The sequence below is a fragment of the Sorghum bicolor genome, chromosome 5 (genome assembly GCF_000003195.3).
Source record: "Sorghum bicolor cultivar BTx623 chromosome 5, Sorghum_bicolor_NCBIv3, whole genome shotgun sequence".
In the NCBI taxonomy this organism is placed as follows: Eukaryota; Viridiplantae; Streptophyta; class Magnoliopsida; order Poales; family Poaceae; genus Sorghum; species Sorghum bicolor.
Window position 1 is genome coordinate 12,325,209 of NC_012874.2, and position 21,808 is coordinate 12,347,016.

The 21,808-nt window shown below is 43.3% G+C and overlaps 1 protein-coding gene across 1 annotated transcript; it reads right to left on the reverse strand.

The window, feature by feature from the left end:
- On the reverse strand, positions 7,295 to 9,549 carry LOC8076925 (protein FAR1-RELATED SEQUENCE 5). The gene is made up of 3 exons (XM_002450525.2): positions 8,299 to 9,549; positions 7,485 to 8,195; positions 7,295 to 7,330 (listed from the first exon to the last, which is right to left on the reverse strand). The coding sequence occupies exons 1-3, from the start codon at positions 9,547 to 9,549 to the stop codon at positions 7,295 to 7,297; spliced, it is 1,998 nt and encodes a 665-aa protein (XP_002450570.2).

Sequence of the window (21,808 nt, forward strand, 5' to 3'; positions counted from 1 at the left end):
AGAACATGGTATGCTCCGGTTAATGTTTGGTGTGCTGTGTGTTATTTATGATTTACACATTGGCAGTCCCTATGTTGATTAGATCTGAGCCAGTATGTTTTTCGTCATCTGTACTTTCTTTTTGTTCAAAAAACATGTAGAGATGAGGGAAAAAACAGACTTGTTGATCCTCATCTGTACTTTGATCCGGTAATCAAGTCAACTTTTATATGCATTTCCATTTGGCTAGGTATTGAGCTTATTCTTAGAATGAATGTAATTTCTGTTGATGTGCGCCGGAAAACATTGGATACTTCTACTGGGGAAACAATGAGCTATGGAACTTTTATTGCTGCAACGGGTGCTCGGGTATGTTGATATTCTATCTGTGGTTACCTATGCTTGTTCGTTCTATTTTTAACTTAGCATGTATCCTAGTATGTGTAATTTTGTAGCGGATGCTACAACTTGTTGTTTTGGTCTTTTAAAATTGTAGGCCTTGAAGCTGGAAGAAATTGCTGGGACATTGGCAATCGCACCGTGTCCAGGCTAGCGGCCGCCGAGCAGTCGCGGAAGCGGCTCTGGCCCAGCGTCAAGCGGTGGTGGGAGCTGGATGACAAGATCGCCCAGATCAACGAACGCCTCGACATGATCGCCCAGATCAACGAACGCCACAATATGATGAATGAATGTGTTTGTAACAGTTGACTACCGTCAATATTGTGTTTGTAACAGTTGACTGCCGTCAATAATGTCGCATTTAACTCAAATCGTAGAAAAATTTTGTTGTTTCTTTTGGATTTTTTAAGGAACCGTGCCATCTTTGAAACTCAATTTTTACCCAGTTCAGTTTGTTTGGAAGTATTCATACTAGGTGCATCCTGTACGTATAGCTTGACAATATATCAATGGAGAACCATTTTTCCTTTAATATTTGGTTCGTAGATTATGTCATCGAATCAATCATATTTTGACAAACGAGCACTCACATGAAAAATATAAAACGAAACACAAGTGCAAAACCAGACTCACGTTCACAGAATAAGATATTACGGATATAAAATACACCAAGAATAGTGCAAGATATAACAATCTAAACCACAAGGAAATTTATTTAAATTAAACTAAGGGTCCTCAAAAATTCATCTAAGGCTCCTCAATATTGGCATTGTTGGCTGCGACCTTCTGTTTTAGTTCCTTGATCTGCCTAGACATTGCATTCTGATTCTTTCGTAGGAAGTCGATCTGGCTATCCAACATTTTGTACCTCCCATTGAGCAGCTTGATCTGTACTCCGTGGATGTAGGGGTCCGGCGGTAGCTCTACCGACTGTGGAATGAAAATAAAGATCACTAATTAGAGGTTTTTAACTGTTAGCGGATCTAATAATGTCAACTCACAATCCATATGGATTTGGAGTTAAACGTAAGGCCAAAGAACAACTGTTCAAGAACATACCTCATAGCTTGAATCGCTGTCGGTGGTCATATCTATGGACAGACATCCATTGACGCACGTGCGCAACTCTCGGTTTTCATAGTCCAAGCAGTTGCAACACAAGCCAAAGTTCATGCTGCCACGGCACAGACACGGAGCCGTCTCATTCCTGCAGTTGCGGCACGTCTTGACGCCACCGACCTTATTCGAGGACGGCTTCACGACGAACGCCGACTTGACGACCCTGTCGCTCTTCGGGGACGGCTTGATGGCTGCCGACGAAGCCTTCCCGGTGGATTTTGCCGGCTTTCTCATCTTGGTGGCGCGGCAGCGGCAGGACGAGGGATGCGAATGTGAAGGGGAGGAGGAGATATATTTATGGAGCCAGAGATTTGATATCACGGATGCCCCCCAAATCCCATTTCCTGAATAGCATCCTTGTGGGCTTGTGATGAGTTTATCTTTTGTACAGCTTTGGAAAATCTCGTAGGCGAGTGTGCTAAATGCCACGACGCACTCTGCAGGAACCAATTGGTAAGTGGGTAAGAATATAGACTTGCATAAAAACTAGAACTGGATAGAGAGATTACCTTGTTGGTGCTCCCATCTCCCTTGCTTTTTGAGCTACTCCTATTAGGATTGGCATCTGCATCAAAGTCGCCAAGAGTAGAATTTTGTACTGTGTTGATTAATCATTGATTCTGTGTTTTTAATTGCAGTGATAGCATGGATGCAACAGCAGCCGAGCAGTATCAGTTTCTGGAAGTGGCAATGCTCAACCATTTTTGTCATATGGCGTTTTGCTAATGGGTTCATCTGCAGTTTTGTTCTATTGGGAGCATGATCTTCACAGGTTCTAGGAGTTTGTAGTGGGTTAACATGTTCTAGGTGTTTGTGATGGGCTCACAGATTATAGGTATTTGTAATGGATTCACAGGTTTTAGGTGTTTGTCCTATTCATGATCAGACAACAATGTAGCTTCATTCCTACAATTTACCTGTGCCAGATGTTAACCTGTGGGAACAACTGATAAATTAAGAGATGTGTTATATACCTGTACCTATGTTGCTCGGAGTATTGGGCTCGCCTACTGCCGTCGCCATGGTGCGAGCGTGGATTTGGTCTCCAACCACGGGTACGCCTCCTGCCGTCGCCATGGTGTGAGTGCCGTTTTGGTCTCTGCCAGTGCCAGATTGATCTCAAACCGCTGCCCTAGCCTTGCCGCTGGAGAAACCAAGAATGAAGGACGCACAGAAGATTTGAGGCGGAGAAGATAACTACGATCGTTTCTGCGATCCTAATTACGGCGGCACATATTGTAATATGAGGGTTTCCAAATGAAGAGTGCCTCAGCCCATGTAAGAGCATCCTAGCCCATGTAATAGTATTCCAGCCCATGTAAGCCCGATTGACACAAGACTCAGCCCATGTTTGGCATTTTGCAGTCATTTGAAATTTAATATGTTAACTTATACTTCAATAAATTACGGTAGATAACAAATGAATTAATTAAAAAAATAAATGGTTTGACAAAAAAAATATATTATGACAAATAATTTAATTATATAATAAATGGTTCCATAAAAATGAATTGTGGAAACAAATTTTTTGAGACAGACCAAAGATGAACTCAATTGACTCTCTGTAGTTGTAAGCCAAACATGAAAGAAAGTGAATCGGTTACTCTCATGTCTCGCTAAAGTGAACCACTGCCCCCAACATAACAGGAACTATGCTGCTACTATCACGTGTCATCGATCTGAGTGCATGGAATAATGGACTAATTACAGAATAAGAAAGTGAACCGACCACTCTCAGGTGTCATTTGAGATGAATACTACTCCAAACTAAATAAATGACAATAGACTTCCAATGATTTTAATTTTAAAATAAATGGTTCGCCAAAAAATAAATTATGACAAATAACGCAATTTTATAATATATGGTTGGATAAAGAATGAATCATGGCAAAAAATTGTACCGACCACTCTCACGTGTCATTTGAGATGAATAGTACTCCAAGCTCGATAAATGACGATAGATTTCAAAGGATTTTAATTTTAAAATAAATGGTTTGCCAAAAAAAATTATGACCAATAACTCAATTTTTTATAATAAATGGTTGGATAAAAAAAGAATCATGGCAAAAAAATATTGAAAAAAATGTGAGCTATATTAGCTTGGTAAGGCTCAGGCAGCAATACAGCCTCAGCAGACTCGCACGAAACCAAGTGTCATGTGCTTGCAAGCAAGCAGTGCAGTATAGGAGTTCGAGAGCTGCCAGTTTGCCTGCTCTTTTAAGTTGCATTTTTGGATAGTATGTAAGCGAGGTGGGAATAAATATAGGGCGTGGACTGCTATGACTTAGTTTCGACACAATCTCGCAATGGGCTGGCGCCCCGCCTTGGCCCAACCGAGGCCGGCTCTGTGTTCTGGAGTCACCTAAGGACTACTACATGCCCACTCTCCCACTCGTACTACATGCCCGCCTTGGCCCGCTCCGGAAGGCCCAGCAACTGCGGCCGAACCAATGGATATGCAACCCGGCTGCTTGTTCCCCGCCGCGCCGTAGGAACCGGGCGAAGCCACCGCCATCCGATGCCGACGTCCGCGCCCCCGAGGTTCCCCGCCCATGCGCCTATAAAAAGTAGACCCAGAACGGCGCGCTGCTCCATTTGAACCATATAGTGCCGCTCGGATCCCTAGCCCTAGCCCGTGCACCGCCATAGCCACCGCCCGGAGCTCGACCAACCGCCGCCGCCTCCCGAAGCTCGACCCGCAGCCGCCGCTGATCTCCGCCTTCACCGGCGTGGAGAACCACTCGACGACCTTCTCAACGAGGTGACCAATTCTTTTGAATTAAATTAGGTGTAGTTTCTGATTTCGAGCAAATTCAATATTACTTCGGATGGAGTTGACAATGATGCCGGTAGATCCTGTAGAGTTGATGACATGCCGTTAGATCCAGTAGAGTTGATGCCATGCCCTATTATAAATGATAATCTGGTATACTCCCATGTAACGACTGCTTTAACCTATTAGGACAGAAGCCTCGGCAACTAGTAAAGCTTGAATATGTTTTAATGGCCTAATGGGCCAACCTTATATTTATGAAGGGTAGCTGATCAGGAAAATAAAAATGAGTTAATTTATTTGACATAATTCTCAAGAGCCTCCTTGAGAGGACAAACACGCTCTGCCTGTTGCTGCAATGTTTGCATCTACTACCTATATAAGAACCATTCATGGTCTGATAAAAGAGCACGTCAAATGCTTGACTGTGAATTTCTTCAATTTGATATTTTGGTTCACTTGCTGAGTTGCAGATTATGACTGAAAGTTAATATGATGTTTTTAAATCCCTAGGTGGCATGGAACCAGTTCGGAGGTACCTACATGAGTCTGAGGAGAGGGTTACCAAGCTTGAAAAGGACCGGAAGGATATGGTTTGCAAGATACAGCTTGCTCGTACCCAAGATGACATCAATAGTATGGACCAGGAACTTGAAAAAGACCAGTACATATCGTGTCAATGTGCCCAGCTTGACAAAGCGAGTCAGAAAGAGCTTACTGACTTTGGCAAAAGAATTGAAAAAGAACAGGTTGCCCATCTGAAGAAAGCCTTATCTGATCAGCGTGCTATGTTTGCCCATTTCATTGCAAAGGAACGTGATGTTGCAAAAGAAGTGTTACGACAGACCCGTGAAGAACATGAAAATAACATAAAGAACGAGCGAGGAAAAATTGACTCCTTGAGTAATCAGGTACGGACACTATTGGTTGAGTGGAACAATGAACGCACAAAGCTCAAGTCCCTGATTGAGAACTTGACCTTGACCCAGAAACAGGAGGTCCATGGCAATATGAATAACGAGGTAACTAAGGTACTATATTAAATTATATTTTGCAATATATAACACTGATCTGAACATGTACAATGTTTGGACTTAAAGGGACCAGAAGAAGCGATGATTACTATGCCACGATGGTACTTCTCGATCGCAGTGGACTACTACTGTCACCCGGTACTCAATTTTTGTAATTTTGTTTTTTGAGGTAACAATTTGATGTGCTCTAATGATTTTTAGTCGTGTAATCCCTACATGCAGGATGTGGTTATGAAATTTTTTGTTCACAAAGTGCCCAAACTGTATTCTGACCTGCTAAAGTACGACCTCCGTGCAAGATTGGGACAGTTTACAATTGCAAGTCCAACCACTAGTATTGAGTATGCTGATGTCATCGACGGTCTATATTGTCATGGATACATAAGAGATGCAGAGGTATACTACCTCGATCCTACTCCTGGGAGTATGCCATGCACTGGATTGGTAAAGATTATTGAAGCAGAAGATGTAAAACTAATGGTGTCTGCCCATGCACAAATGGGTACTAAGATCGCTCATCTCTACCTAGTGAGCACATATGAAGACCAATCTCCGCACGTGAGTATTTGTTCCTCTTGTCAAATATCTATTAAACACATACAATTGACCAACCACCAATCAATGATGTTATCACATCTGATGGACTTGTAATGCAGGATGAGTTTAGCACATATGCAGACCTACATCAGGATGATGATGTGAGTATTGGTTGTACTTCACAAATATTTTGTAAACATAACCATTGACCAAGCACCAAGCAGTGAAGTTATAATATGTATTGGACTTGTATTGCAGGCCTATCTATTGGAGCTCGATGAGGAAGCTGAAGAAGGCGAAACATATAATGCGATGAATATCGAATAGTACTCCTTAGGTGGCTGGGCATATTTCTTAATTACAGATTTCATGAAATTTTATAATTCTTAGCTCAAGGATTGTTGGATATTCATATTTTATTTGGACATTTACTCTTGTTTGAATCATACTTGTTGAATCAGTGGGCATAATTCCATGTGGTAGTGACTAAATTGAATTTGAATTCCGATGTTAATTTGTAAGCTCTAGCTATTACTACTGCTGCGTATTCAGTCGTCAAGTATGAATTCCCTTGAATTTCAGTTTGTTCAGTGTAGGCAAATTAAAACAACCAAAATACACACCATTTTCTCCACTCCCCTACAGCTACCTCGACACGATCCCGAACCTGAACCGGGATGAAATCATGAGCCAAGCACAGCACAAGGATGGTTCCGGCACTAGTGCGTTCAGGCAGTACGTCCGGCACTTCCGCCCCAAGAAGAAGCTAAATGCACAGCGCTAGGCTTTCTCAGTGGCAGAGGCAGACCTCCCGGACAGAGATGGCCGCGCCAGTGCCATCGTCCGACGAGAGCAACAACATCCAGCTTCAGCACCTCTTGTTGGAGCGCAAGCGCCGGGAGAACATCCAGCTTCAGCACCTCTTGTTGCAGCGTCTGAAATAGATAGAGGATGTTAGATTGGTGGGCATGGACGTAGGTAGCAGCAGTGATCTTCCTCTAGGAAAGCATTCTCAATAATCCACGATAACAATGTAATTTAAGGTATAATACGCATTCTTAAAGAATTCAGTTTTCACTATTACCTCTTCGTTCACCTAATCAGGGTGTGCTGAGTATTAGTAGAGAAATAAAGAATCAAGTGTTCATCGTCTCAGTGAATCACACATGGACTATTTGATAGAGATAAAAACTGAAGAATTAATAGAAATCTACAGTAGTTGATATCCCACGTGCAGGAGAGATAGAAAGACCTATGAAATCAAATCAAATATTGATTGAGCTATGCTTAAGTTAAGTCTAATGAGAACATTATTTCAATATAGCAAGCAGAGGGAAAACTGTTCTTTAGAGGGACTCTCAAATCACTGAGTATCATAACAACACAAGCATCTCTTTAAACGAGTAATGCACCAGCGTACCTTTTATGCAACACCAAGCGGATCCTTCGCAAATCATATATCGAGCACATCCTCAGGGAGCTTTATTTCCTAAAAACGTAGAGGAATGTTAGTCATAAGTCATAACTACACATGCGTCACAGACAAGACATTGTTGTTGATGAAGATTACTCTTAACTACCTCTTTTCGCAGGGGGCATGTTCGTCGATTGTGACCCTCTTCCTTACATAGGGTACATTTCACCGTAGATTTCTTCTTATTTGAAACTGACTTCACCTTTTTCTTGGGTGCCCCTCTGCCTGGCACATGCATGGGATCCAAGACATTTGTGGACTCTGTGGAATCAATATGCTGGGCTTGCGGCAGCACTGGACCAAACTTGTTTCCTCCGTTCTCTCCTCCATTAGGCAGGACCATAGCAGCTTCCTCATGCAGAACACGTTTCAGCCGCTCATATGCTTCAGGTGAACGAGATGCTACAAAGGATGCAGTGTGACTGATATTACGTAGCTCACGGTACCTCTGTAGGCTATCAGAATAGTCATACATGGTGCTCTTCCTTATAGGAGGAAATGCACTCTTGGCTCCCATTGTCCACCTTTTCAAAACACAGCACTCTGGAAGCTTGCGTTCATCGCGATAGCCCAATACAAAGAAGATGTGTGAGCAGGGGGTTCCAAGGGACTGTAACTTAAGACAAGAACAAGAAATTCTCTTCAGAGTGCCTTCATCAACACATATCTCACATTTCACAAAGTACTCTTTGTCTCCTTTATCCACCCTTCCAACAATATATGTCTGCAAATCATAGCCATCTAGGTGCTCTCTCATAAAACACTTCATGCCTGCTTTTATGCTGAACTGCACCTTGGCAAAAACTCCTGGTGTGAACATTTTTGCAGCCTCCTTCTCAATAGTTGAAGCATCTAGTTGTAACATTGGCTCAGAATTTCTCTGCATCAAAGTCCAGATGTGCTTCATTACTACGCAGCCGTGAAAGACAATGGTCAAAGTGCTGCACCAGCTCAAACAGTGTCATTTTACGATCTAGATTTACCTGAAGCCTAGAGTTCAGGCTCTCACTCCGCTGGTTGCTCCTCAGTCCTAAATAGCACTTACCAGCATGATACGCAGCACACCAGATTTCCCTCCTCTCATACATCTGATAAAGCCACGACTCTTGATCTGTAACGTTATGCTTATCCAAGAATTCTAGCCATTTCATCTCTAACTCTTCTATGGAGCAACAATCATAAAGGAAATACCTAAAATCATTCTTGACACCATCATCATGCAGATTACGCACAATGTTCTGCTCAATATGCCATATGCATAGCCTATGAGATGAATTTGGCCACACCACCCTGATTGCTCTCTGCATAGCAAGGTCTCCATCAGTGATCACGGAAACCGGATGCTTCTGAGCCATGGCATCAGATAATGTGCTAAGCAGCCACACATAAGACTCAATAGTCTCCTGAGCAACAATTCCACAAGCAAAAAGAACCGTACTGCCATGGTGATTCACTCCAACAAAAGGAACAAGAGGCAGGTTGTATCGGTTCGTTTTGTACGTGCTATCAAATACGACGACATCACCAAATGCTCTGTAGTCAAGCCGACATTGACAGTCACACCAGATCAGTCCCTTCAGGTGCCCTTCCCTATCAGTCTTGTACTGGAAAAAGAAATCAGGATCTCTACGTTTGCATTCTGTCAGGTAACTGATGACTGTTTGAGCATCACCAGCGGCAACTGTCTCCAGCTTATTGCGATGGCAGAAATTGTACAGGTCCCTCATTGTATATCCAACCTTATCGTACCCACCGTACTGCTTTTGCACAATATCCATTATCTGGTGTTTGCGGATCCCAGAAATCTGCATCTCCAAAATCTCAGCTTTCTGATCATCGCTGATTCTTCTATGTGAACGCAGCAGACAAGCAACGTCTGGTTCCGCCATCGGATGGTTGTGTCCACCGATGAAATCCTTCACATACCACTGCTCTGTGCTCTGATCTCGTGCAATCACAAGTTTAGCACGACATCCAACACGAGTAATATTCCGTGGTTTCCGCTTCTTACTCTCCCTCTTCAGCTCCATCTCTTCTCGAAAACCTTCACGACTGCAGACAAACTTCCGAAGGGTAATCTCATTATGGCCACTGTCCCACTCACAGTAGCTTCTCCTCACACTAAATCCTTTCTCCTTAGCATAGTTGTTATAAAACTGAAATCCTTCTTCTTCATTACCAAACATCTGCCTAACAATTTCATTGTACTCCAGCAAAGAACCAAAACCCGACATTTCCTCCTGCATCAATCAGCATGGCTAAAACTATGACATTGGTAACCCAGAAAGCAGGAAAAGCCCATTGTGTCACGCAAATCAAGTATTCTCATGGATAAGCAATCTAGTATTCTCATTGACTAAATTATGTTGTTGTAGTTACTGTGCCTATCTCATGCGCAATGATGTTCATCATAAACAGGGATCTCGGTCTGCAATAACATGGCCAGATATTTCCTACTCGGGTTGTGTGCAACTTCCCAGCTTCTGTACTACTTTTAAAAATTAGAACAACATTACTCTAGTGAACAAAATTAATAACTAGCAGACTCATTCGTTGTGGACTAGTCGAGCCCTAATTGCAACAGATTAGTTTACTGTATCCTCATTTTACTACTCTAGCTTTGATTCAACAGACACAAGCATGGTCTTCATCTCATTCATGGTCTACTCGAGTTCAAAACATGCACATTGCTGAGAATTCAGCTGCTGACCATGTTGAGATACCAACAGATGGTGCTAGTGATTGCGAAATTGATGTAAAACTTCTTAAGCTCGACATAAATCAAATGCAAACCAAGTGCATATGAGAAAAACCGTACCTTGCTACTGCGATTGGAGCTCGATCAGATCCACTTCGAAGAGTTCTCCAAGGGGGTGGGGGTGAACGGGTGAGCAATGGGGGCGAGCGCTGTCGACGGCGGAGGAGACCAGTGGGGGCCAAGGCCGCCTCGGCGTCTGCGATGACGGCACGGGTAGGGGCACGGTGCCAACAACGCTTGAAGGCGAGGGCAGGGCGTCGCTGTGGGGCGAGGGCAGCGCGCGCTGTGCGAGGGCGAGGGCGAGAGCAGGGCGGCGCTGGGCGAGGGCGAGGGCAGGGCGGCGCAGTGCGAGGGCGAGGGCAGGGCTGCGGCGGCGGCAGCCAAACACGCGAGCTGCGTGCGATTTGGGAGACCGGCGAGTTCGGGCGTGGGGTGGTGGAGTGAGAGCCCTATGCGAAATGACTAAATTGCCCTCAGACGAATTAAATCAAGAAAAAATGATATTTAGCGGAGGCGATGAGAAGCGATGGGAAGCGATTCCAACCATTGTAAAAGGTCTCAAAAGATAAATAGTCCTTAGGCGAAGGTAAATCAGGCTGTCACACTTTTGGCTTATGTAGCTTAGTTGGAAGGGGAGCTCGAATGACTAGGCCAAGACAACCTGAATTTTTGCCCAGGTGGCCTTTGGTTGGTCCAAAGAAGCGTGATTTGTATTCATGATTGATATGTAAATATCCAAGAGTTCAATGGCGGATCAAGAGATATCATACAGAGGGGACACAAAGAGTTTTATTCCATGGTATTAGTGACATGTTAGTTGATACCACAACTTTGATTATAATGTGAATAATCAAGGTTGTTTAGAAATCCTAAATTTTGAATTTCAAAATATGAGAATATAAAACACATATTTGAGACTCTAAACAACTTTAAATCAAAAGGTTTCAACTATAATGTTGTACATTTTATTGATAATAATGACTTTGGTATAGACTATGTCAACATCAAAACCTCGAGAGCTACAATTTGGGACTCTAAACAGTTTCAAATAAAAACTTCTCAACTACAAAGTTGTGAATCACATCAAGTACTACAATCTGGATAAGTCTGTCTTCATCATCCAATCTAGAGGCAGGTTATTAATTGATTTGCAGAGATTCTCTCTTGTAGTGTCCGCCTCTGTTAATAGTGATTTTCAGAAGTGGGTTTATTAAGGTTGTTACCTTTGTTAGTCGATTTACAAAATAGAGGTGGTCGTCTTAGAATGCCCATCCCTGTAAATGATTAACAGTGGTAGGTGTTTGTTTGGAGGTTGCCCGATGATTTATAGATGTGGTCCCTAGATATATCCGTCTCTTTCAATTAGAGAGGTTGTCTCCTAAAATGTTTTTTCTAGTAGTACGTGGATCCAAAGAGAAAGTGTGTCCAATGAGGATGTTATCATGCAGCCCATTTACACTAGATCCTACCACTCTAAGCCAAATCCCGCCCTCCACACCGGTAAAGGCTAGGGAGATAGAGAGAGAAGGTGTCAATGGGAGAGGATGTAGGAGGTGGAAATAGTGTCCATGGGAGAGAAAAGGCATCGGTAGAAGAGGAGAGGAGAGAGACTCGGTAGTAGAGAGTAGAGCGGCTAGTAGGAGATAGAGAAGACATGCTATAGTGTTATGTTTATATGGGTTAACTCTCAATTTTTAGAGACAAACTATACAAGGACCTATCTCTGAAGAAGGCTACCTATGTAAATTAGGCTGGAGGCCATGACTATTGCCCACTTGAATATTTTCTGAGGCACTTTAACAACAGCCTCCAAAAAAAGCTATATCCAAAAATTATTTTTGTGGTAGTTAGGATAGTAAGCTGAAGTTACTACCTCGGTCCAAAAATATATAAATCTATTTGTGTCCTTAGACAAACTATTTTAAATTAGTGTTTGTAGTTTAATTACGAAAGGTGAAAAATAAATTTATCATTTGTCTAGAAAACAGTAGAGCTGGCGGATAACTGTAAATTAATTTTGGAATTTCATTGTATAACTTTTTGTGCTACAATTTGAGGTCCCAGTGTGTCTATATAAATTAAATGAAAAACAAAAAAATGTCACCCTCACCTAAGACAATTCGTGTCTTGCAGCACATTGTTGTTATCTCAGGTGTAAAAATGTCCTCTGAACTGATACGGTTGTCAAATTTAAGTCCAAGTGTGCCAAACTTACTATTAGGAAGTGTTCTCATGCCATGTAGAACGATCATGAGTGTCATCCAGCTTGATTTCAGTGTTGAAGCTCTCATTTCTGTTCACACTTCCACGTTTCCCTGTAATTTTGTTTACATTATTGATAGTACTAATCAACAGAGAATGTACATGTTTCAGGTTTGTTACATTGGTGGTTAAATACTCAAGCTTTATTGATTCCTCTACTCTGTACTGGAAGATGGCCAAGAATATATTTAGCATCTCAGCAGATCAGTGTAACTTTCGTGCTATGCTACAATAAACAAACTAAAGAGTGCGAGCACTAGAGGGACGACACGTGTCATTACCCTACGCGCTCACATCAATTCAAGGAAAAAAAACCAAAACATGTCATGCTCAAATGTTGTGAGCAGCACATGTCTGAGGTCAGCCCAAATCTCTGACTAAATCAGACAGCTAGACAGAAAGCTCTGCCCTAAATGTACATTAGTGATTAGTCTGCTGTTTCGCGGCATCCTTAAACAAGTGCTCATCCTTCTGTCCCCTGCTAAGTCGCCATTAGTACTCCAGTGAATCAAGAATGCGATGGGGGGAATCTGTTCCTACTATTATATATAACATCTTCAGAGTCTCTGAATGTCCCTTTCGCGCACGAGCTGGGAAGCTTCTTCTGCGACTGAACGAGATGTTTCTGACCTCATGTGTTGTAATACTTGCATCAGCATACTATTGGCCACATCGAAGTGCGATTGCCTGTTTAATTATGCACAGAGAAGTTAAGTTTGATTTGCTGACACAAAAGTTTTAGTTCGCCTTAGAACCCGTTTGGATTTCAGCAAATTACGGAAGCCGACTTCTAAAAGCTAGCTATGGATCCAAACAGTTCTAACTTCTAGCCAACTTCTACAATCCGGAGCTTCCAGATTTCACAATCTAGAAGCAGAGGGAATCTAACTTCTTTCAGTTTTCGGATATAATTTGACCAATTTACCCATCGATTTTTTTTAGACTAAAGACCGACTGGTCCCACTTTTTATAGAAAGCAACAAAGGTTTGCTGGGATTACCAGCTTTTACAAGCAAAACGATTTGCAAAGTGCCCAAGGCACACCCTCTTAGATCCTCAAAACCGACTCAAAACAAAGCTCAGAAGTCTAGACTTATTACAACCAGGAAAGGTAAAGCAAACTTCCACCTTCTATTACGTCACTAGCTTTGGTCGCTTTGCTCCAAAAATCTTGATAGCTTTTCCACCGTCTTCGAAATCCAGCCTCTTTCCTTGTCCTTGGTTAAGATGCTCCACTTCTGCAGACACATAATCGATCGATGAATCACCGCATTTGGGTTTGATATGATCTTATTATTAAAGACGTAATCGTTTCGAACAAGCCATAAACTCCAGCATACACATGCTAAAAGAACAATCATTCTTGAATTAAAACCTTCTCCTCTATTTCTACTAAGGTTTAGAAACTGCTGAAAATTTAGTGGTGTGTATTACCAGGAGAGAGTGCCTCTCGATAAGTCCACCAATAAAACTGTGCAAAATAACACTCAAAGAAAATATGTTGTGATGACTCTATTTGCCCACACATTTTACACCTCTCATCCCAGGCCAATTTCTTTTGACCAGTTGTTCTGCTGACAGAAGGCAATCAGAGTACAGGGACCACAAAAGAACTTGATCTTCATTGGGAGTTTCGCTCTCCATATACTCATTATTTCTCTATTTTATTCTCCTGGGAAAATCAAAGCTTTGTACAAAGATGTTGTAGTGAATTTACCATTCTTCTCTAGTGCCCAAGTGACTGTATCTGGTTCATCTTGTAACCTGATCTCATTAACCTGTGACAACATATTCTGCCACTCTTCTATCCTTGCTATCCCAAAGGATCTTCTAAAAGTTAGATTCACTTCATTATTCTGCAACACATCATGGACTGTATTGTTTTGCTCATTGCAGATCTTAAAGATTTTGTTATAGACAATACTAAGAGGACACTGCCCCAGTTAAACATCCAACCAAAATCTGGCCTTCTTGCCATTTTTGACTATGTAGATTAGACCTCTAGTACAAACAGTGGCCGAGCTCACACAAAATTTTAGGTGGGGCGTGAACACATGTAATCGTAGACATATTTTTATTAATGTCACACAAATGAGAGTTTAAGTGCCTAATAAATGGTCACCTGCAATCCATTTCTATAACTTTGTGCGTTGAGGTTTATTTCCAGAAGCCGAAAGAATTTCTCCACAAAATGAAGAACAAAACAGGATATAAAAAACATAAATATTCATTTTTTGGTGTGTTGCTCTTGATATTGTTGGTATTACCTGTTGAGACTTTCACTTGGGAGTTATCCGTTTATTGGGTTTGGGCCATGGTCGAGGACCAGCAGGCATCACTGGCCGAGGGTGTAGGAGGCTCGTAGCTCTCACTTCACGTCCTTTCAGTCTTCCTGCTTGTGCCAGAGTAAGAAACAGCGCTGTCCATAGCAGATTGGAAAGGAGTAGAGAGCCACACTGATGGTAGGTGGGGCAGCTGCCTGTCACACCCAAATTTAAGGATAAATTTGAGTACAATAATCTCATGTGCGCCCCAGGAATAGTCACGCACACAAGTCGACAAATTACAAATGTATTATCATAAGTGTCTTACGTAACGTTATTACAACACGAATATATCAAAGTCTGCGACAAACGGAAGAATATAACTCATAACTAGCTATGATATGATAACTTCAACACAGGGACGACCGACTGGGGGATCGCCAACCTAGAAATCCTCCGGAAATTCCTCGTAGTAGCTGTCATCTGTTACCCATCCGGGATTTTATCCAAAAAGAAATATAAAGACAAGCGTGAGTACATCTCGTACTCCGCAAGCATAACATAGGATTTTATGCGGCTCAAAAAGGTCAGACACTGGCTACTGCAGTTAGCATTTTAGTTGGTCAATATTTTAATCCTATTTAATCATCAATTATGCTTGAACTCCCGATTAACCCAAATGAGCACATGATAAAACACTGTTAACCTTCACGGCTAACACCATCACCATCACGGTTAAACCACATTAATCATCACGATCAATGCGTCAGATTTTCACAAGTTATTTCCCATAACCTTCCACACCCAACTATTCCGTAAGGGTCCAAGGCCGCTCATGTCCGAGAGTACGGCTAGTATACCATTTTGATCAAACTCTGCGCAGAGGTGTGCACTTTTCCCGTAAGTCGTGTTACCCATATGCCCGGGGTTTGCAAGACCCACTAACACTGCCAAGGTGAGCGGGCAGGGAACACTATGAAGCCTTCCATAGGCCACGTCTAACCAGTTAGGGCCGCGAGGTTTCCTCGGCAGGCAGATATAGAGAACCCCTTTCCTATGGCACATTTCCATCACGGCTATACACATAGGAACAGAAGCAGTTCTATACCCAAAGTGGCAAGCCCCTCTTGCGCCCTTTCGGGTAACCTCTAACCAGCTAGATGAGATCCTATTACTAAGCTAAAGTTAGTGCCATATAACCATCACGGTTGCACTGTAAGTCCCGGATTGTCGCTTACAGAGAAGTCCTTACGGAGGGTCTAGGTCAACCCGACCGAAGTCAATTGCACCATAGCCCTTTTTCCCAACATTTATCATCATATTCATTAAAGTCAGAGTGATAGTAAATTCTCAATTAATTAAAGCACTAGCAAAGCTACCCACATGCATTCTACCCATAGGTGTTATAAATATATAGTCAGGTAGCTAGGATGTCCTTAGGGTTACCAAATTAGACACATGCAGATGCGTAATTAATTAAGTGAATAGGTGTACAAGGGAAACCCATGTTATACTTGCCTTCGGTGAAGGGGAACTGCTGCTGGTCCTGCTGCTCTTCGAAGAAAAATGGGTCACCCACGGACACGTCACCGTCAACGCGAAGAAGGAGGTCGAAGGCGGCTTGGTTGGCTTGCCGGCGCTCGGAGAAACGCGGCGGCGGCTTCTCTGCGCAAGGCCGAGAGGAGCGAAGACAAGGAGAAAAGAAAATGGGAAGGGGGAGAAAGAAGGCTCGGGCGCATGGGGGGGGGTTTCTCCAACTGAAGCCGTGGCGCGGGGGAGGGAACGTGGGGGAAGCGGGGCGCGGGCTTGCGGCCGGACGGTTTCCAAACCGAGAGAGAGAGAGGAAAGAGCGGGGCGCCGGTTTGGGGAAGGAGGAGCTGACAGGCGGGCTCAGCCTGTCAGCGGGAGAGAGAGAGAGAGGGGAAGGGAGGAGGCCGGCTGGGCCAGGCCCAAGAAAGATAGGGCGCGCGGGGGGGGGGGGGGGTTGCTGGGCCTCCAGGCCGAAAAGAGGAAGGAGAAGAGAAATTCCTTTTTATTTTTCAAACAATTTTTCAATGCATTTTCCAAATGGATTTTTAATCAATTTGACATTTGTTTTCAAAACATTCATCACATAAAAGAATGCTCCAGCATGAATGCAACAAAAAGTTTTCTCTAAGCTTATATTAAATTTTAATTTCTCCAAATTTATTTATTTTCCTATATTGAAAATGCTCACAAAATAAATTCATTTAAATTCATTTCATCTATTTAAAAGAAACAAAATTTTTGGGTGTTACAATTCTACCCCCTTAAAAATAATCTCGTCCTCGAGATTGAGACGGTGCTTACTCAAAGAGGTATGGATAAGATTGTCTCAGCTCATCTTTCCGCTGTTTCTAAGATCTTGATTGGATATTCCTCATAAGTTAGATCTCCTTCAACTGTGAGTTCCTCCAATGGAATTTGTTCCTCAGGCACTCGCAAACATTTCTTCAGTTGCGACACATGGAACACATCGTGAATACCCGACATACTCGCAGGCAACTCTAACTGATAGGCCACTTCTCCACGTCTCCTAAGAATTCTGAACGGTCCAACGTACCTCGGTGCCAATTTACCCTTCATATTAAACCTCCTGACACTTCTCATAGGTGACACCTTCAAATACACATAGTCGCCTATCTCGAATGCCAATTCTCTTCTTCTAGTATCCGCATAACTCTTTTGTCGAGACTGAGCTACTCTCAGGTTGTCCCGTATTTTCCGCACTTTTTCCTCTACATCTCTAAGAACATCAGGTCCAAATACTTGACTCTCACCAGTCTGATTCCAAAACAGAGGTGTTCTACATTTCCGCCCATACAATGCTTCAAACGGTGCCATATCGAGACTTTTCTGGTAACTATTATTATATGAGAATTCAGCATTATGGTAAACTAGTGTCCCAACTGGTACCATACTGTAACGCACATGCTCTCAACATGTCTTCTAGAATCTGATTTACTCTTTCAGTCTGCCCATCGGTTTGGGGATGATACGCGGAACTAAAGTTCAACTTTGTTCCCAATGATTCATGTACTTTATGCCAAAACTGAGATGTGAACTGTGTACCCCGATCAGACACGATCTTCTTCGGAACTCCGTGCAGACTCACGATTCTATCCATATATAACTTTGCCAACTTTGCACCATCATAGTTGGTCTTAACGGGCAAAAAGTGAGCAACTTTAGTGAGTTGATCCACTATTACCCAAATTGAATCATACCCACGCTGAGTGCGGGGCAACCTAGTGATGAAATCCATACCCACTTCTTCCCATTTCCATTCAGGCACTTGCATTGGTTGCAACAACCCTGCAGGCCTTTGGTGCTCGGCTTTCACCCTCTGACAAGTATCACATAACGCTACATACTCTGCCACATCTCTCTTTAATCCATACCACCAGTATTTTTCTTTAAGATCTAGATACATCTTGGTGCTTCCGGGGTGAATTGAATATGCAGAGTCATGTGCTTCCCGCAGGATCGCATCTCGGATGGATTTTACTTCGGGCACACATATTCTCTTCCCTAACCTGAAACCCGGTGCTTTTCCAAGCACTACATTCTCTGAAATTTCTTTTAATTTCTCATCCTCCAACTGACCTTTGCGGATTTCTTGCTCTAGGGTGGGCTCTAACTCCAATTCAACAGTGTTGTTCACTAAACCCAAATTGAGATGCTCTATTTCAGCTAGCAACTCTGTGGGAATGAAGGTCAATTGCAGCCCATTGGCATAGCTCTTTCGGCTAAGTGCATCGGCAACAACGTTTGCCTTCCCGGGATGGTAATGCACTTCCAGGTCATAATCCTTTATTAATTCTAGCCAGCGGCGTTGCCTTAGGTTCAGATCTGACTGTGTGAAAATATACTTCAAACTTTTGTGATCCGTATAAATATCACACTTGTGTCCAATTAGATAATGCCTCCAAATCTTTAGAGCGTGAACCACGGCAGCTAGCTCCAAATCATGAGTAGGATAGTTCAGCTCATGTTTTCTCAACTGCCTAGATGCGTATGCCACTACTCTTCCTTCTTGCATAAGCACACATCCAAGGCCTAAGCGAGATGCATCGCAATAAATAGAGAAGGTTTTGCTCAAATCTGGTAAGGTCAACACTGGGGCTGTGGTCAACCTTTTCTTTAGCTCCTCAAAATTTTCTTGGCACTTATCTGACCAAATAAATTTGGCACTCTTCTCTAGTAGGGCTGTCATGGGCTTTGCTAACTTAGAGAAGCCTTCAATAAATCTCCTATAATAACCAGCTAGTCCCAAAAAGCTACGGATCTCACTAGCATTGGTTGGAGGCTTCCAATTTAGCACATCCCGCACTTTGCTGGGGTCTACGGCTATTCCACCGTTGGAGACCACATGTCCCAAAAATGAGACCTCATCCAACCAAAACTCACACTTGCTTTTCTTGGCATACAATTTATTCTCTCTAAGCTTTTGCAAGATCAGCCTCAAATGTTCAGCATGTTCTTCTTTTGTTTTGGAGAAGATTAATATATCATCAATGAATACTACCACGAACTTATCCAAATACTCCATGAACACCTTGTTCATCATATACATGAAGTATGCAGGTGCATTGGTCAACCCAAATGACATGACTGTATACTCATACAAGCCATACATTGTGGTAAAAGCTGTCTTAGGTATATCAGTTGTACGGATTTTCAATTGGTGATAGCCAGATCGGAGGTCAATTTTGGAGAACACACATGCTCCTTTCAGTTGGTCAAATAAGTCATCTATTCTAGGCAGTGGGTATTTGTTTTTAATAGTGACTTCATTTAATGACCGATAATCCACACACATCCTCCTAGTGCCATCTTTCTTATCAACAAAGATTACCGGTGCACCCCAGGGTGAAGAACTAGACGAATAAACCCTTTTTCTTGCAATTTCTTAAGCTGTTTCTTAAGTTCCTCTAATTCATTTACCCCCATTCTATATGGTCTTTTCGCTATGGGTGCAGTTCCAGGGAAAAGCTCAATAAGAAATTCAATGTCTCGGTCTGGTGGCATACCTGGCAACTCGTCCGGGAACACATCGGGGAACTCGTCCACCACCTGGTCTTCTTGATTACCACCACTCAACTGATTCACTGTAGCAGTCGGCTGAGGCTGCACTGCCACATCCACACTTATTCTATCCCCACCTGGTGATGTCACCACCACAGATTTCTCCTGACACTGTATTACTGCCCCATGCTGCTTCATCCAATCCATACCAAGTATGAGGTCAATTCCCATGGTTCTTAGCACAATAGGTTTCACCTTGAAATCTACCCCCCTTAGAGATATACTAGTGGAGTGGCTCCAGTAATTAGCTGGCATGGTGCCTCCCGGTGAATTTACTAGCATGGAATTTTTCAGTGCACAAAGTGGGATGCTATGCACTCTAACAAAAGCTTGGGAGATAAAAGAATGTGAAGCACCAGAATCAAACAGTACTGTAGCGGGGATGGAGTTGATGTTGAACGTACCCATCATAACCTCAGGTGCTTCCTGAGCTGTGTCAGTGGACACATGGTTCACTTTCCCAGAGAACGGAGGTCGAGCAGGCCTCTGATTGTTGTTCTGGTTTTGCTGGGCTGGTGGATTCTGCTTCTTGGGGCACTGGTAGGCATAGTGTCCCACCTCTCCGTAGCGGTAACAGGCATTGGGATTGCCGCTGGGTGCTGCACTCTTGCCAGGAGCATTGTTGGGCACTCCTTGGCGTGGTGCCTGGTTGCTGACCTGTTGCTGGGGGCGCTGCTGACTCTGATTGCCATACTGCTGTTGGGGGCGTTGTTGGTTCTGGTGGCTGTACTACTGGTGGTACTGAGGACGCTGTGGAAACTGACCACGGTTCCACTGATTCGGCGGTCCTTGACTACGCTGAGGGAATCTCTGCTGAGGGTACGCACGTGGGCGAGTGTTGCTGCCCGACGGCTGCCCCTAGAGCTTTCTCTTCTTTGCATCCATCTCCTTGCGCTTGTTGTCGATGACAATAGCGCGGTTCACCAATTCTTGGAAACAAGGGTAGGTGTTGCTCATCAGCTGCAGCTGCAGTCCATCATACAGACCCTTCAGGAATAGACGCTGCTTGTCAGAGTCCCTGGCCACCTCATATGGAGCATATCGTGACAGTTGTGCAAACTTATCACGATACTCACTGACTGACATCGATCCCTGCTTGAGAGACCGGAACTCTTCTGCCTTTAGTTCTATCAGGCCCTCTGGAATATGATGGGACCTGAACCCTTCCGTAAACTCCTTCCAGGTGACTGGCGGAGCATTGTTCGGGCGTCCATATTGATAGGACTCCCACCACTCCTGTGCAGGTCCTTGCAGCTGGCCTGATGCGTACAACACTTTCTCCAGGTCGCTGCATTGGGCTATGTTCAGCTGCTTCTCGACTGCTTTTAACCAGTCGTCTGCCTCCAGTGGATCAGAGGCATGGGTGAACACCGGGGGACGTCCTTTCAAGAACTCCCCACGCTTGTCACGGACTTGAACCGGCGGGGGTGCTGCTACTGGTTCATTGTTCATACGGTTTATCATGGCTTGCATCAGATTAGCTTGCATACCCATGAGCTGCTCAATAGTCATCGGCGGCGGTGGTGGAGGTGGATTCTCAGGTACACCACGTCCACAGCCTCGGCCACGTCCACGACCAGCGGCTGCTCCTTCGGCGTCCATCTGCTTCCAACAAAGATTCACGGCTTTTAGTGATCTTCCAAAATAATTATTCATCGCTTATAATGAATAAAAACAAGTCTAGCAGTTTTCTGAACAAGTTTCAAACTCAGCAGGTCAGTAATCTGTGCTTATCTCAGAATCTATAGATCCAATAGGAACATGGTATACATTGTTGGAAAGTTTAAGAAATTCTCTACAAACTTTATTCAGACCACATTTACTGATTCCAACAGTAACATAATCAAAATTGTGGTTTATCAGGTTCTGCTCTGGTTCTCAGTCTGCGCAGGTACAGCAGATTAAAACGGACATATCTCATAGATCCGAACAGATAATGAGGTGATTCCAGTTGGAGATGAAAGATATACCAGTCTAGTTTTCACCATAAAAATTTCGTAATTTTTGACTGAACCGATAATGAGATACTGAATAAATATCACAGACTGCTCCAGAAATAGCATGACTGAGACAAGATAAAGTAACCCAACCTCGAATTTA

What these genes read in the sequence shown, in the direction of transcription:
- LOC8076925 (XM_002450525.2), bottom strand. Translation starts at nt 9,549, where the DNA reads ATGTCGGGTTTTGGTTCTTTGCTGGAGTACAATGAAATTGTTAGGCAG. An exon ending in GCCTGAACTCTAGGCTTCAG is followed by an intron (nt 8,196 to 8,298) that starts GTAAATCTAGAT and finishes ACTTTGATGCAG; the next exon opens with AGAAATTCTGAGCCAATGTT. An exon ending in CAAATAAGAAGAAATCTACG is followed by an intron (nt 7,331 to 7,484) that starts GTGAAATGTACC and finishes CTACGTTTTTAG; the next exon opens with GAAATAAAGCTCCCTGAGGA.